Source organism: Brachypodium distachyon, chromosome 1 (genome assembly GCF_000005505.3).
Source record: "Brachypodium distachyon strain Bd21 chromosome 1, Brachypodium_distachyon_v3.0, whole genome shotgun sequence".
Classification (NCBI taxonomy): Eukaryota; Viridiplantae; Streptophyta; class Magnoliopsida; order Poales; family Poaceae; genus Brachypodium; species Brachypodium distachyon.
Window position 1 is genome coordinate 48,338,244 of NC_016131.3, and position 15,087 is coordinate 48,353,330.

The 15,087-nt window shown below is 49.6% G+C and overlaps 3 protein-coding genes across 3 annotated transcripts; 1 reads left to right on the top strand and 2 right to left on the bottom strand.

Annotated features, from left to right (window-relative positions):
• Positions 1-921: 921 nt before the first annotated feature.
• LOC100840805 (aspartyl protease family protein At5g10770) lies at positions 922-3,032 on the bottom strand. Its single transcript, XM_003564283.4, has 2 exons — positions 2,720-3,032; positions 922-2,626 (listed from the first exon to the last, which is right to left on the bottom strand). Exons 1-2 carry the CDS (start codon positions 2,889-2,891, stop codon positions 1,224-1,226), a joined length of 1,575 nt encoding a protein of 524 aa, XP_003564331.1. The 5' UTR covers positions 2,892-3,032; the 3' UTR covers positions 922-1,223.
• Positions 3,033-5,207: 2,175 nt separating this feature from the next.
• On the bottom strand, positions 5,208-7,571 carry LOC100843731 (aspartyl protease family protein At5g10770). The gene is made up of 3 exons (XM_014901763.2): positions 7,131-7,571; positions 6,195-7,005; positions 5,208-6,077 (listed from the first exon to the last, which is right to left on the bottom strand). Exons 1-3 carry the CDS (start codon positions 7,291-7,293, stop codon positions 5,576-5,578), a joined length of 1,476 nt encoding a protein of 491 aa, XP_014757249.1. The 5' UTR covers positions 7,294-7,571; the 3' UTR covers positions 5,208-5,575.
• A 1,247-nt stretch (positions 7,572-8,818) lies between these two features.
• LOC104582248 lies at positions 8,819-9,915 on the top strand. Its single transcript, XM_010231650.3, has one exon. The coding sequence runs from the start codon at positions 9,082-9,084 to the stop codon at positions 9,778-9,780; it is 699 nt and encodes a 232-aa protein (XP_010229952.1). The 5' UTR covers positions 8,819-9,081; the 3' UTR covers positions 9,781-9,915.
• Positions 9,916-15,087: the final 5,172 nt, after the last annotated feature.

Here is a 15,087-nt window from a genome sequence, read left to right on the forward strand (position 1 = left end):
AATACTATTAAGACTATTATTAAGTATTATTTTTTTAATATTACATTTGATTAATATTAAATATTTTGGCGTTTTTATCTACAAAATCAGTCAAAGCTGGCAAAGTTTGACTTGGAACAACCCTAAATGTACATATATCTAGAAACAAAAGGAGGACCAATTTAGAAGGTGTAGGTTCAGGTAACGCACAAGTGTCCATTATGTTTGTTTGAGTTGAGTCATAGGAAAAAAAAAACCTAGCCCCGCTTTGGTAAACCTCTTGATCTCCGTTTTCGGAAGTGAGGGAAACGCCAGATAACATCTAACATTTAGTTTTGGTACTTTTATTAGGTTTATACTCCGTATGTTCTTAGCAGCGACGTCTAGGCGATGGAGATCGTCATGCTTGGCAGTCTTCGATTCATGTCGTTTGAGGTTAGTCCAACTTACGGTCATAGTATTCTATAGTTTTGTCATAAATAAGAACGGCAAGATGCGAAAGGCGGACCTTAGTGGAGTTTTGAATTTTATTAAGAATCTTTATTATCTGTGTTTCTTTTGGTTGTTTCGACGCATAATTCGTGTTTTGCCTTTGGCAATAATCCGGTGATTGTCATGTGTGCGTGTGCATCATTGTGTGATTGATTTTTGGACAAAACCAACATTTGGTATCAGATCGCGGTGTTTGAGAAAGAAATAAAGAGAGAAACAGAAGGCACGATACGCGCCCTTGTGCCTTGGCCAAATAATTTTGTGATCGCTGTGTGCGTGTGCGTCTTCGTGTGATTGATCTTTGGGCAAACCCAACATTTTTCATGAATCAATAAAATTAGACCTTTTTTAGCTCGTGTTATGTTTGTTGAAATATATGACTGTTTTCCTAACAACTCGAGTTTTTGGTGAATGATAGTTTCAAAAAAAAAAGATTTTGGTGAATGTGCATCAACTAAATATGGTATTTATTAAAGTACGAGTGAATTGCCATTCTTTTCTCATCAGCGCGAGCTTTTGGATGGACTGATTCAGTGGTATCAAGTCTAAGACCCCAACAAATGCACAATTTAAGGAGTTTAGTGACAAGCGTGCAAGCAGCTAGCGATGTCTAGATTTTCTCGCCATGCCTGCAACGGAAGAGCAAGCATACATTGCTTAAGACCCATGAGACGAAAAAGCGCGCTCTAACGAATCATCAACTATAGCTTCCGAGATGACCGCACAATTCAATTAACTGTGATTTAATTGGTTTAGCAGGCGCCACGGCGGAAGCCGACGTTCCTTGCGCCGACGTCGTAGAGCACCTCGTGCGTCTGCTGCTGCACGTTGCCGATGAACCCGAGATCGAAATCCGCCGGCGTGGGTACGAAGGCGAGGCAGCCTTCCATCATGACCGCCGTGGTCGGGTCGAGATCCACGACGGCGCCGCCGAAGAAGACGAGGGAGACCGTCGGCACGGTGACGTTGTCGAGCCCCTCGAAGTCGTAGCAGGTGTCGAGGATCATCTCCCCCCCCGCTGGCGTACTACTGGTGGAGCCATTGCGGGTGTTCATCCTGTACCCTCTCATGGCGTTCCTGAACGCGAGCCGGAGCGCGCGGTACGCCGTGGGGGGAAGCTGCGTGACGACGGCGCTGGAGTCCATGAGCGTGCCGCCGGAGAACACCACGGGCGGCACGTTGAGGCGCCGCCCGGCCACGTCGATCCCTTGCAGCCGCACCACGTAGTAGGTCGGGTTCACGATCCTCGCGTTCCTCATCAACGGCGTGGTCACGAAGCTGCTTGGAGAGTCGGAGTCGGAGTCGCCGTCGTTGATGGCGCCGCCGAGGGAGAGGAAGCCGGAGGCGCTGGGCTTGGGGACGCAGTAGGAGAAGGCGTTCCCGTAGGCGCGGGCCGTCTGGGAGAGCAGCGACTGGCGCCCGCCGCCGAGGGACATGGTGCCGGACGTCTCGCCGCTGAAGCTGCCGCGCACGCCGTGGCTGCAGCCGAAGCGGAAGTTGAGGAAGCTGGTGCCTGGGCTGATGGTCAGGATGTCCGTCATGTACGTGCCGGAACTCACCCTCCCGTCGCTGTACGCCACGCGGTAGTTGCAGTCGCCGGTGGAGTTGTTGGACTTGGATTTGTTCTTCTTCTTGTTCCTCCTTGAGTTATTGGAGCAGCCGTTGCCGTAGTTGCCGAGAGCGCGGCAGGCGCGGGAGCCGCAGGGGACGGCGGCGGCGGAGAAGGACTTGGTGGGGTCGAAGAGGGCGTTGCGCTGAGGGTAGCACTGTGGGGGAGGGCAGGGGCGGCATTGGATCCAGGGGATGTCGATGGTGGTGTCGATGGCCATCGTCTGGGCCAGCACCATGGGGTCGCCGTCGTCGTCGTCGTCGAGCGAGCCGGCGGCGCCGGAGCCGATGCCGAAGGTCGACACGAGCGCGAAGTCCCTCTGCGACACCGACACGTGCGGCGTGGCTGGGTAGTACTCCGCCACGTCGTCGTGCGAGCCGGCGTGGCCGGACATGGCCTTCCTTCGGACGGACGCCGTGCGGACCTGGTCCCACCGGAGGATCTCCAGCAGGGACGGCGGCGGCGGCGACGGCGACGACGATGGCGAGCAGGGGCTGTAGGGACGGTGCAGCGGCACCCACGTGCGGTTCTTCCCGGATGGGATCGCTGCAAAAAGAAATTAAACATGCGCAATTATACATTAACTAAGGTGTATATACGCCTCTGAATGCCGGATCACAAGACAATTGTAGTACGTACCCTTGAGGCCAGAGCAGATGGATTGGGGCTGGAAGTGGCTGGTCTGCACGACCGTGAAGCGCTGGCGGCGTTCCTGATCCCCTCCGGCTCCGGCGCCATGGGCAATGGAGGAACTGATGGACAAGACGAGGAGGGGGACGACGAGTAGTAGCGGGGAAGCACTGCTCATCATGGCTTGATCCTGGGAATGGGATGTTGGTGTTGCCGTCGATCTTCTCCTGCCGACAGCTGGTAGCTATAGCTACAACAGCAGAATGTTGGATTTGGCTCGATATATCCGAGAGCCCCCCGGCCGGGCTCTGCATTAATAGACCACTAGCTAGTGTTTCCTTTGTAGCACATGATTTTTATTTTTATTTTTTTTGAACCTGTGGTACATGACATTTTAAGGGACCGATCGTGTCCAGTTAATTTGGAAAGAAGAGGAACAAAAGGTTTACGAAACGATGTAATTGGACAAAACAAATCAACATCGCAACGAGTGATCAGTAAATTACACAAAATCACCATACTGAAAACGTTAGTGATTACAGAGCCGTCCTCTGTCGGCTATGGCGATCTCAGGGAGATAGATGATCGAGGACGGCGTGCATGGAGCCGACGAACATCACATCAAACCTCTTTTTTACAAGAGTTGTGAGCAGAGAATGTGAGATGAGTGTGAAAGATTCCATAGATGCAACCAGCAGCCAGATGAAACCCAAAATCCCCTGTAGGCTGAACCAAACACCGTGGCCATTGATGAGCTGCCGGGACCCGAGACAAACAGTGTGTCCACCTGGCTAGACCTAGAGATCATAGGCGCCAGGTGTCTCCAAGGACAGGAAAGAGTTCATTACTTTCATTACGGCGGGCTCCCGTACCGTACAGGCATCCACTGCACGGCACATGCTGATCGACATGCATGCAAGCTAGCTCCAGCTCTAGCTTCGCGTACGTGTAGTAAACTTTGGTACTGTAAAGTAAAACTGGCAACGCGACAGACTCGGCATCCAGCAAGCACCCATTGAGACACACATTAATTGATAATGACAGGCGGAGGCAGGCACTGGGGGCAGCAATGCCGGCCGGCAGCCATTGATCGATCATGCCAGCTGCCTCCAATTTATTCACTAACTCAAATCATCCTACTACATATACCACTGTAGTTAGTTAATGAATTGTACTGCGTGCTAATTATAGTGTATGTACTCTGGTAGCTATGGGTCAATCGCGATAGGTAGATTGAATGATTGATCAGTCACCACCAACCATACCATGCCACCGACACTTGCCTAAGAAAGAGAGGGAAATCGATTTGAGCGGCGGCAAAAGAGTGCGAGCAGCCCAAGGGAGGATTCTGTCCTCGCGACCCAAAAGCCCCTATATTATGATCCATCCGGATCCATCTATTCTTGCTGGCCCGTCGCCATATTTATGCCATGCAAATGGAAACAAAATAAAATGAGTACGTGGTAATATAAGCTAAGCTAACTCCAGATTTTGATATCAAGATATCGTTTTTTTCTTACTTGTTGTGCTGACGAAGAATCAGAAATGCTAAAAAAATCAAGATATAAATCTATACCAATATATTAAATTGGAGTCGGTGATGATGGTACGGTCGCGGCGGTACGTCACTTCATCGAAATTACGAATCTGCCACCGATGTCTCCACGTGTCTTTTAATCCTGGCTCCTGCAGTCCTCAAACGCAGAAAAAGCACGTACCGCAAAAAAAAAACCAACAGAGCCCTCCTCGCTCCTCCTCTCCTACGAATCTCACCCCCACCCCCTGCCCGATCCGGATCTCGCCCACGCCCGCCGCCGCTCTTGTCGCCTCCATCGGCTCGTGCGCGTTGGCGGCGTCCGTGTGCGGAAGGCGGCTGCGGACCCGCGGCTCCGTCGCACGCTCCGACCGCCGCCTCCACCGGCTCGTGCGCGCCGGTGGCTCCTCACGGGATTTGGACGGCGATGGGATGAGCCTGAGGCCGGGATGGCGGTGCCCTCGCGCAAGGCAGCAGGGACCGCGTCGGCGCGAGCCATTGGTGACCTTCCGGACGGGCAGTGGCGCGCGGCGATCAGTGGTCGGACGCGATGTGTGGGCGGCGCACAGGCGTACCTGGCGACAAGTGGGAGCAGACGGCGCGCGGGAGTGGACGGGCAGCGGGAATCTACAAGCGGGCGGTCACGCATGGCGGCGTGATGTTCGGTGGCGGGATGAATCGGGATGGGGAGAGGAGGAGTTTTCACTCAGGGGGATGAAGAGGATAGTCAGAGGGAGAGCAAGAAAGTGGGACAAGAGATTTGAGAAATAATGTACAGAGTAGGAGTAATAGGAGAACAGGGAAGGAGAAATATATAATCAAGATATCTGAAAAAAAGAAAGAGACCAGAATATAGCTCACGAAAAAAAACATATCATAAACACATAACATTTAATTTAATGTTTTGATACAATTTTCCGTTGTTCCGTAGCAACGCACGGGTTCTTTTGCTAGTAAAGATGATTTCACACACAACATATCATATATTATTTTATCATGGTTCAATTAAACATGGCCGAACAATATATTCTCGATCATCTAAGGATGACCATACATATGGTACACACTCAAGAAAGGTCCAAGAAGTTAAGTTCACCTTCTTGGACTAATAAAAATAACTCTTAAGCTTCTTCTTTTTTTAAGAACACCTCTTATAAGCTTCTTTCCACACCAATAAGCTCAAGATAATCCAGCACACAAAATACAAATCAAATGGGCTTAATTTATTGGCCCATAGGATATATCAGGCCCAACATATATCCCTTGGGCCGAAACGGTGGCAGATATGTAGGTCGAAGCAGCCCATGAGATCGGTCGAACGATCGTAGGGCTCAGCAGGCGCCACGGCGGAACCCCACGGTGGCGCCGTCGACGTTGTAGAGCACCTCGAGCGCCTGCTGCTGGACGTTGCCGATGATCCCGGTCATTTGGTCGTCGGTGTTGGGGGCGAACGCGAGGCAGCCGTCGAGCAGGACCCCCGACGGGTCGAGCTCCACGGCTCCGTTTGGCCCGTCGAACACCAGCGTGATCTTGGGCAGCTTGACGCCGCCGCCGCCGCCGGGCGCGGCGCCGGAGAAGTCGTAGCAGGTGTCGAGGTGTTCCTTGGGCGCGGCGGCGCGGTACGCGCGCATCTCGGCCACGAACGCGGCGCGCAGCGCCATGTACGCCGTGGGCGGCAGGCGCGTGACGATCGTGCGCGAGTCCATCACGGCGCCGGCCGCGAAGACGGCGGGCGGCACGGGGAGCCTCTTCCCGGCGACCTCGATGGCGATGAGCCGCACGAGGTAGAGCATGGGGGCCGCCTTGCTCCTGAGCATGGGCGTCACCGCGTACCTGGAGGAAGGAGGAGCATATACATAGTTCCCAATCTCAGTTTCAGATGCCGAAAGGTGTTTGAAGAAATTCCTGCGAGGCCGATGCCGGAATGGAAACAGGGGAAATATGTATGACCTGGAGGCGGCGACCCTGGGCACGCCGAGGATGAAGAAGCCGCTGTGGACCGGCGTGGGCGGGAGGCAGTAGGAGAAGACATCGCCGTAGGTGGCTTTAGTCTGCGTCGGAAGCGACTGGGCGCCGCGGCCGAGCGCCATGATCCCGGAGGTCTTGTTGCTGAAGCTCCCGGGTTGCAGCAACGCGTGGCTGCAGCCGAACCGGAACTCGCTGATGGCGCTAGCCGGCTTGGCCGGGTTGAGCGTGAGCACGTCGGAGATGTATGTGCCGGCCGAGGCCGAGCCGTCGGGGTACTGGACACGGTACTGGCACTGGTCGCCGGCGGGGGTGCAGCCATTGGCGTAGGGCCCGAGGTTGCGGCAGGCCGGGGAGCTGCAGGGGAAGGCCGCGGACGAGGAGGACTTGCTCGGGTCATAGAGGACGTCCGTCTGAGCGTGGCAGTGCGGCGCCGGGCACGGCGCGCACTGCACCCACGGCACGTCGCTCGCCGTGTCGATCACCATCGTCTGGGCCACGCCGCCGCTGCCGCCGGTCGGAGCATCGCCCACCGGCTCACCGGCGGGCTGCACGCCCGTGCCCTGCCCCTGCGTGCCCACCTTGGGTTGCACGACGCCCTGGTGCGAGACCTGCGTGATGACGGAGCGCGTGATGGGCACTTGGTCTTCGAGCTTCCTCTGGATGTAGCCGGCGCGGTGCTGGTCCCACCGGAGCGTCTCGGCGACGGACGACGGCGGCGCGTCCATGGAGGAGGAGCACGGGCCATGAGGACGGCTCAACGGCACCCAGCCGCCGCCCGATAACGGCGGACTCACTGCATTAATATTCGTGGCAATCCAATTGAGATATCGATCATAATTAATGCACACCTATTACGGTACAGATGCATGCATGAATGCGTATGTATGTACGTACGTACATACGATGATATATACGTACCTCTGTGGCCTTGGCAGACGGGGTTTGGAGAGCTAGCTGCCACGAAGTAGTAATAGTTGGCCTCGTCGGCTCCTCCTCCTGCTGCTGCGGCTGCATGGGCGATATCGACAGACAATGCTTGGGAGAAGAGAAGCAGTAGCAGTAACGCCTCAAGGGGAGCCATTAGTTGCGAGCTAGCTGCCTGATGATTAGCTTAGTGACTTGTGTGTGCTGTGTCTTTGATGGATGGATCGATGCAATTCCTCTTGCAACTCTGCCTGTTATATATTGATAGACGGGGGGCACGATGGCTAGCTAGGGTTAGTTAATTACTTACATGTAATTAGGGTTTCCTAAGTGAAATACATTACATATGACAGGCCAGCCAGACACACTAGCTACCCTGCGCCGGTCCCGGCCGTGCAGTACTACGGATTATACTTTGCACTCCATATATATTAGACCAAAAGTGTGTATATATGTTCTCTAAAGGAATATAAACAGATGAGTGCATGCCACATTTGCGAGGGAACAAACATAGTCAAGTACTCAAGTCCAGATCCCTCGAATATATAATCATATATGGTGACTGTTATCTGTGACTTTGATTTTATATAGTGATCCACGAGATGCTGCGTGTGATGTTAATTAATCTGGATATTGTCCCTCCTGGCAATCTTCCCCTCATCATTCCAACCTTCTTTTGTTCAGCATCAACCCTTTGCCCTTGCTTCTTCTTCTTCTTTTCCGCGCTAGCTTCAGGTGCAGGGTGGAGGACCGGAGGTACTCTCTCCGATTCATATTAATTGTATTTAGACATAGATACATCCATATTTGAGCAAATTTGATATAATTAATATGGATAGGAGGGAGTACCAAATTTGGCTATAGCAACGAAAAGAAGCCCTATATACAAACTTATTATCACTGAAGCAGCGCTGAAATGTCTTCAGAACAACAAAAAAATCTAAGTTTACACTGTTAGCAATTTTTCACCTCTTATATTACTAATAAATAGATACCTTACTTCATGTAATTTCAATTTTCACTTCCATGCCTCTATATATTTGGACCAGTTCTTATTATTCCATCGTCTAAACTGACGAATATGCCACGATGGATGCGGCACCATCATGATGGTCTATAGTAATTAATATATAAGATCGTGTTCCCGTGTTGTTCTTCCTTCTTTTTTACACAATTTTCATTTAATGCGGATCGTATATATGTCTCTTTTCTCTTTGCGTGTGTTGCCACCTAGCTGCGAGGCGCATCAAACGATCCTGGTGTGGTGATCCACAAAACCTTATATTAAGAGTGTATATGTACTACAGCATCATTGCATGCACATCGATCGGCGTCATTTTCCTTTCATTTATATACAACTCCCTCCGTTTCGATATTCTTTTCGTTGTTTCAGTTAAAATTTGAACTAAAACTACGTCAAAAATTAGGAACGGAGGAAACAGATGATTTTGGTACGTGATTAAGGTACATTCACACCCGCAACCTAATTAATGTAATTAATATGTGCTATATTAGTCGACCTGAAAAAGTTACTTCTCAGTCAACACAGTAGCTTTTCATTGGACACTAACAACCTTCTCGTCAAGAGCACTAATCTCATGCTTAAATTAATCAAATCTCGGATGGTTATTAGGGGCAACTTAGAAATACATAGTTAGCCGAGCCAAAATATAAAAAAAGTAGGAAATAATTATGGCTGCAGTACAGTTCCCCTGCTTCAGTGTGACATATCTCTTCCATGCTAAAGCTGGAAAAAAAACAAAGATGCTTAATTAAGCTATCCCTTGTGTGAGTCCAAAAATATTAGCCGGGCGGCGTCGACGGCATAGAGACGACATCATGCCTATCTAAGTACGTAGAGACGTAACAGAAGCTCGCAAAACGCAGCAAGAAGTACGTTAATCCAACAAGAGGTAATAAGCTAAAGCTAGCTAGCCGATCAGTAATGGCGCGCGCACCACACAACGACGACGACAAAGCGCCGCCGTTCCGGTGCCTGGACTTGGCGCGGCTGGTGGTGGCGGCGGCGATGACGGTGCTGATCGTGGCGGTGACCGCGTACGCCGTCACCGTCGTCCTCCGGCCCGGCGAGCTCTCGCTCTGGGTCATCGGGGGCTCCGTCTCCGTCACCCGAAGCGACGACGTCAGCAGCAGCAGCAGCAGCAACCTGACGCCGACGACGGCCATGCCGTACAACGCCAGCCTCGGCCAAGCGCTGACCTTCCAGCTGGCCGTGCGCGCCGTGAACCCGAGCGGCCGCGTCCGCATCTACTACAACGGCACCGTCGCCAAGCTCTGGGCCGGGAACTCCTCGGGCCAGGTCAACAGCTTCCTCGGCTTCCCTTTCAGTGACGTGGCCCTGGCGCCGCAGTCCACCGTGGACTCCGCCGTGCTGGTGAACACGTCGGCGGCTGTTCGCTCCCAGCTGGACTACTTCCAGAAGCTCGGCGACGGCATCGGCAGCGTCAACGGCTCATGGCTGGTGCTCAACGGCACCCTTACCGTCGAGAACTACTCCGGCCACAACCTGCCCGCCGTGCAAGCCATCTACTACTGCTCGCCCCTCCTCGTCGGCGGCGATCCGGACGACCAGGATAGGGACGTGTCCTGCACCAAGACTCCACCGGCGGCCGCCCGCCTGTGATCCGCACACATCGGTGATATATGCATGTAAATTTGTTTTTCCCCTTCCCAAATGGTGAATGATGTAATCTTATTCCGCACTTTGCAAATTCAGTTACGAGTATAATGGATTTTTTATCTAAGGATTTTTGTTAAATAATCCATATATTTTACTGTGTTAAATAAAAACCATTTGTTGTTTTAATTTCTCAGAACTACGCTGCCGCTTGACATGTTGAAAATCAACGGTACTCTCTCCATTCCGAATTAACTGACGTGGATTTGTATAGATTCAGGATAGAGGAAGTACATACTAAGTTGTTTCAATTCAACATTTTCGTGTAGTATACTTTTCGTCCGTAAATGGTCTAATTCAATACTCTCTCCGTTCCTAATTAATTGGTGCCGGCTTTTTTTTCAAAAAAACCCCTGTAAATTCCTGAAATAAACATGCAGTCCACGTTCTATTGGAACTTTTGCGAACCCCCCTGTAAATTTTCAAAATTAACGGACAGTCACGTTTAATTGAAGATGTGGACTGCATGTTTATTTCAGAAATTTACAGGGGTTTCTTTGCAAAAAGGTCGGCGCCAATTAATTAGGGACACAGGGAGTACAATTTATACCCAATGTTACATCTGAATCTGGCTCCGCTACTGAAGACAATGCTCAAATACTGATCCATGCAACCACCTCAGATAGACGTATGCCCAAGGAGTGAGTCGCCATTTCTTGATCTAATTTTGTCTTGTATATCCAAATGAAGAATAGATCGACCCGTCACTGCAGCCACCTTTCACCTAGGCCAAACCCGACGCCACCGTCTGGGGAGGAATGCCTCAAAACGGTTGGATCCGTCACGTCCGACAACGTCATCTGCCATGGGCTTCGAGAGCAATTAATGCATGACGGCGCCCCTGCCATGTGCAACGTGACATTGGGAAACAACATACTACATTGATCCACCGTGCTTAAAAAAATTCTCATAGTCTAAGCTAATTCAATCCACACATAAAAAAGCTAAAAACTGCTCAAGCATTACTACAGAAAACCCCTTCCATGACCCCCTCCAGTGGCGGTTGAAACGGGCCCAATAAAACACCGTCGCGTACCGGAGGCGGCACCTACGAGCGGTACCAGTGGCGGGGATTTTGCCCGCCATTGATGCCCTATGACCACCCATGGCAGGGATTTTGCCCGCCACAGGTGGTAAAACACCAGTGGCGGGCATGATCACCGCCACTAACCCTGTTTTTCAACCGCCACTGGAGGGATTTTCTGCAGTAGTGGAGATTTAAACATGAGATTCGTGCTACTATGTGCAAAGAGATATCAACTACAAGAGACGAGAAGATCTTGATCAGATGACTATCATCTTCGACAGGAAATTAACTTTTTCTAAGTTGACTGAGGCATACTCTTCAGTCTCTGCTGCTTATTACAAAGTGAGGTACAAAGTGGTCGGAAACAACGAAAAACACGAAGGCACAAACATCTAATTCAATCCACACATAAAGAAGCGATAGAATTCGAATCTATGGTACTGCTGCCTCTCCTTTGTGACTTTTGATTAATATAGTGCGCCACGAGATGCTGCGTGTGATGTTAATTAATCAATTATCGGATGTCCGGCCAATTGACGCAATTTTCCCGGACAGATACTTGTGCTTTCTTTGGGGTTCTTTCTTTTAACATCAAATCATGCTTTGGGTAGTGTTAATTTGCTTTTTCTTTCTCTTTTTCTAGTGTGCTTAGCGTATCGCCGGAGTGATTAGCGTATGCCGTGACGTGGAGTGGCTGGGAATCGAGGACATGAATGTTAAGAATTAATGTGCTTTCCTTAATTAACTATTGCACCCGAGTACGTACACTTAACTTGAATTATTCGAACTGGAGCATGCAATATGCAACTAATGCAGCAGCTAGCTATACAAGGCACGCATGCATATGCACCGTCGACCGGACACTTCGTACTAAATTTGTAAACCACGGCTATGGCCGACGACCAGCTGAGAAAACCCAGCTGGCCCATCAAGAACTACATCCTGGCGGCTCTGGGCGGGACCCTAGCCGCCACGGCCATCGTCACCGTCGTCTCCATCGTCCTCAGCCCGGCGCACATCACCTTCGACATCACCAAGTCTTCGAGCAGCTTCACCAACAACGGCACCACCCAGTCCCTGAACCTGACCATCACGGCCACCAACTTGAGCAGACGGCGTGCCGCGGTGCGGTACCAGAGCGTGTTCGTGGACCTGAAGAACAGCTCCAGCGCCTCCGGGAAGGACGCTATCCACGCCCAGCTCGACGACGCGAAGCCGGACGCCGGGACTTACTTCAGAGCCGGGTCTCTGCCGGTGGACTTCAAGGCGTCGGCGGTCCTCGTGGTGGGCGACCTGGCGCAGGCCTTCGCCGGCAACAGGGAGAGCAGGGGCGGGTTCACGGTGGTGGTCATGGCGCAGGTGCGGTTCAGGGTCGTCGGGAAGCTGCGCACCAGGCTGTATGATATCAGGGTCTCCTGCAAAAATGTCCTGTTTCCCGTCGACGGAGGGTCGGCGCCAACCAAATGTACTGGTTAATAACTTAATATTGCGTGCATGTATTGTCTAATGTCTATTGCAGACGGTGTTGATCTCCCCTTTCTTTCTTCATGTGTGTGGATCTGCATTAGTTATTTCTTTTGATTCTTGTGGTTTCATTTCCTGAGATCTCAAATGTATACTCATACGGTCATACACAACTTATTGGCGAAGAATTGATGTGTTGATTTATTCCGTTCCTTCATATATATATATGGATTGATGTGCAGGAACTCGAAGAGATACTAATAGTATGTCGGTGTCTCCGTTCCTTCATATCTCTTATTGTTGTAATTTTTTTTTGTCATGGATGATCATGCATATTATACACAGTTCTTTGATCAATTTACATCCTTGATGGCTTTCTAAACCAGACGTCATAAATGAATAAGATTATAATCGATCAGTGACTAGCTTGGAGCTTTGAAGCCAACACTTTCAACAAATACACGACACATGCATGTACGTGGACATTGACTGATATCTAGCAAAGGCGCGAGATCATGGGTTTTCACCCGGAGATTTCTTGGCATCTGGTTGGCCACAATTTTGGGAAATTTTCTGATGGGATTATGAGGTAGGTGGTTAAGATTCCATAGGCGCCAATACTTTGGCAACCGACCAAGTGAAGACCAAAATCCTATTGAGTTCCAAAAATTTGGCAATTCAAAATGTGGACACAAACCTAACATGCCCGAAGTGCACTTTCTGTCGAAACCGTCGTGCTGATATCCATCGGCTCTACTGGCCTATTGGCGCATGCACTCGTGATGCTAGCCGGCTCCAGCTGACACAGAGAGTCGTTGGAGAAATGCTGGAAGGGAGCGACGATGCAGCGAGTCAAATGCTTGTGAGATGGGCAAGCCTAAGATGCTGCCTAAAATCAGCATGAATCGACATTGTATTTTAATTTACGTGCAATCATGAAATTAAAGACAGAAGGCACCGGCCCTGATTCCTCGCTTTTTGGGTGGAGAATTTCTTGGAGATAAAAGGAAATATCCGTTCCAAAAGGAAACTAAAGAAAAGATTCATTGGATAGGAAAGGAGAGGCCAATGGATGCTGGTTTCCTTTTTTTTTGGAAACACAGTACAGACGCAAGCACTCACACGCACGAAAGTACACTCACCCCTATGAAGGCACGCACGCACACCCTATCTCTATGAGCACCTCCGAGAGACTGAGCCACCGGCCGATCATCTTGAGATTGACGAAGTCACCGCAGACGTCTCGTAGTTGACGGGTACGTCACTCCAACTGAAAGCACAACTCCGGTTAAAGTCTGGACTAAATCCAGGAAATGCGAGCATCCATGCCAAGTCTGAAACTTGAATCTGGGTGGGCTGGTTTCACCACAAGTCACCAACCACCTGAGATACGCTCAGTTCGCATGGATGCTGGTTTACAGGGAATGAAGAGATCAATATAGAAATTAGTACTAATATCTTTTTTACTTTTTTGGTACTGCCCCACAAAGAGTTCACAATGACAAAAGTATCAAGGCATCTACTATCTTTGTTGGGTTCCACGCATTTACCATACTTCTGGAAGATGGCGCACCAAAATCCGATGAGATCGATATTCATTACATTGTTTAATGTAGGATAGATGTGCATGTGTATCTGTGAGCGTTTACGTTTGTACTCCCTCCGTCTCATAATATGAGGCACGCATGCATCCCTAAATCCTCAATTTGATTAATTAAATATGCATGTTTCTTAACAAAAAGTACACATTAGATTCGTTATCGAAAGAACTTTCCAATTAATGATATAATTTTTTAATTATTTAATTTATATTTAGTTATCTAAATTGACAATCTAGGGATGTGTGCATGCCTCGTATTATGGGAAGGAGGGAGTACTATGTTTCTAAAAAAACAATTTCCGAGATGTAAATGGAACAAAGTTGAATTAGGTAGGTTTGGTCCTTATGGCCGTGTACGGTTGATCGAGGAAGCTTGCTGTCCAATTCAGAATAGTGTTAATTGGAGGTGGGCTAGCTATAAATTAATAAAGCAAGGAGCCTCCATAATTAGGTTCACCCAATGTAAAATTAGATTATGCTTTGATTAAAATATACATGACATGTGTTCCAGGGTACGTGCATATCTCTTTGGAGAAGCTATCTGTCACGGATCTTCGAAGTTTTGGTGGAACTTGAGAGAATTAATTAAACCTTTAGATGCAACCTGAGCACCCATATTTGTATGGCAATCTTATATAGTAGTACTCCGGGAGTACCTTGTTGCGTGAGCTAGCTGTCTGTCTTCTAGATTGATTCTATGTGCTGAATCCCAAGGCACTTCTAAATGCATACATAAAATGCCGTGGAAGATCGCAACAACCGGTCTGATTCGTCTTGGGTTTGATTCCCCCACAAAGAGATAAAAGAGAACAGCTACGTATGAAAGACGAAAGCTCGTGAGTACTTAATCACGAGCTACGTACATCATCGTACTACCAAAGACGAAAGCTCGTAATATATTAGTCAATCACACATGATTAGCTCCATTGCTTTGGATCGATTCGAAAGCTCGTACCTAATTAACAAGTTGATCACGAGCGTCGACGCAGATAGGGCATATGGGATGATGATTATTTCATGTACGTCCACACATCATTAGCTCCAGCTTTTGAATCGGACAGATTAATTGATGGAAGATCGGGCGCGAATCTAAAACCTTGCGGGTGGAGCACGCGATGCAATTACAACGTTATTATTAATGGGTTTGTTATATCTAAATCGA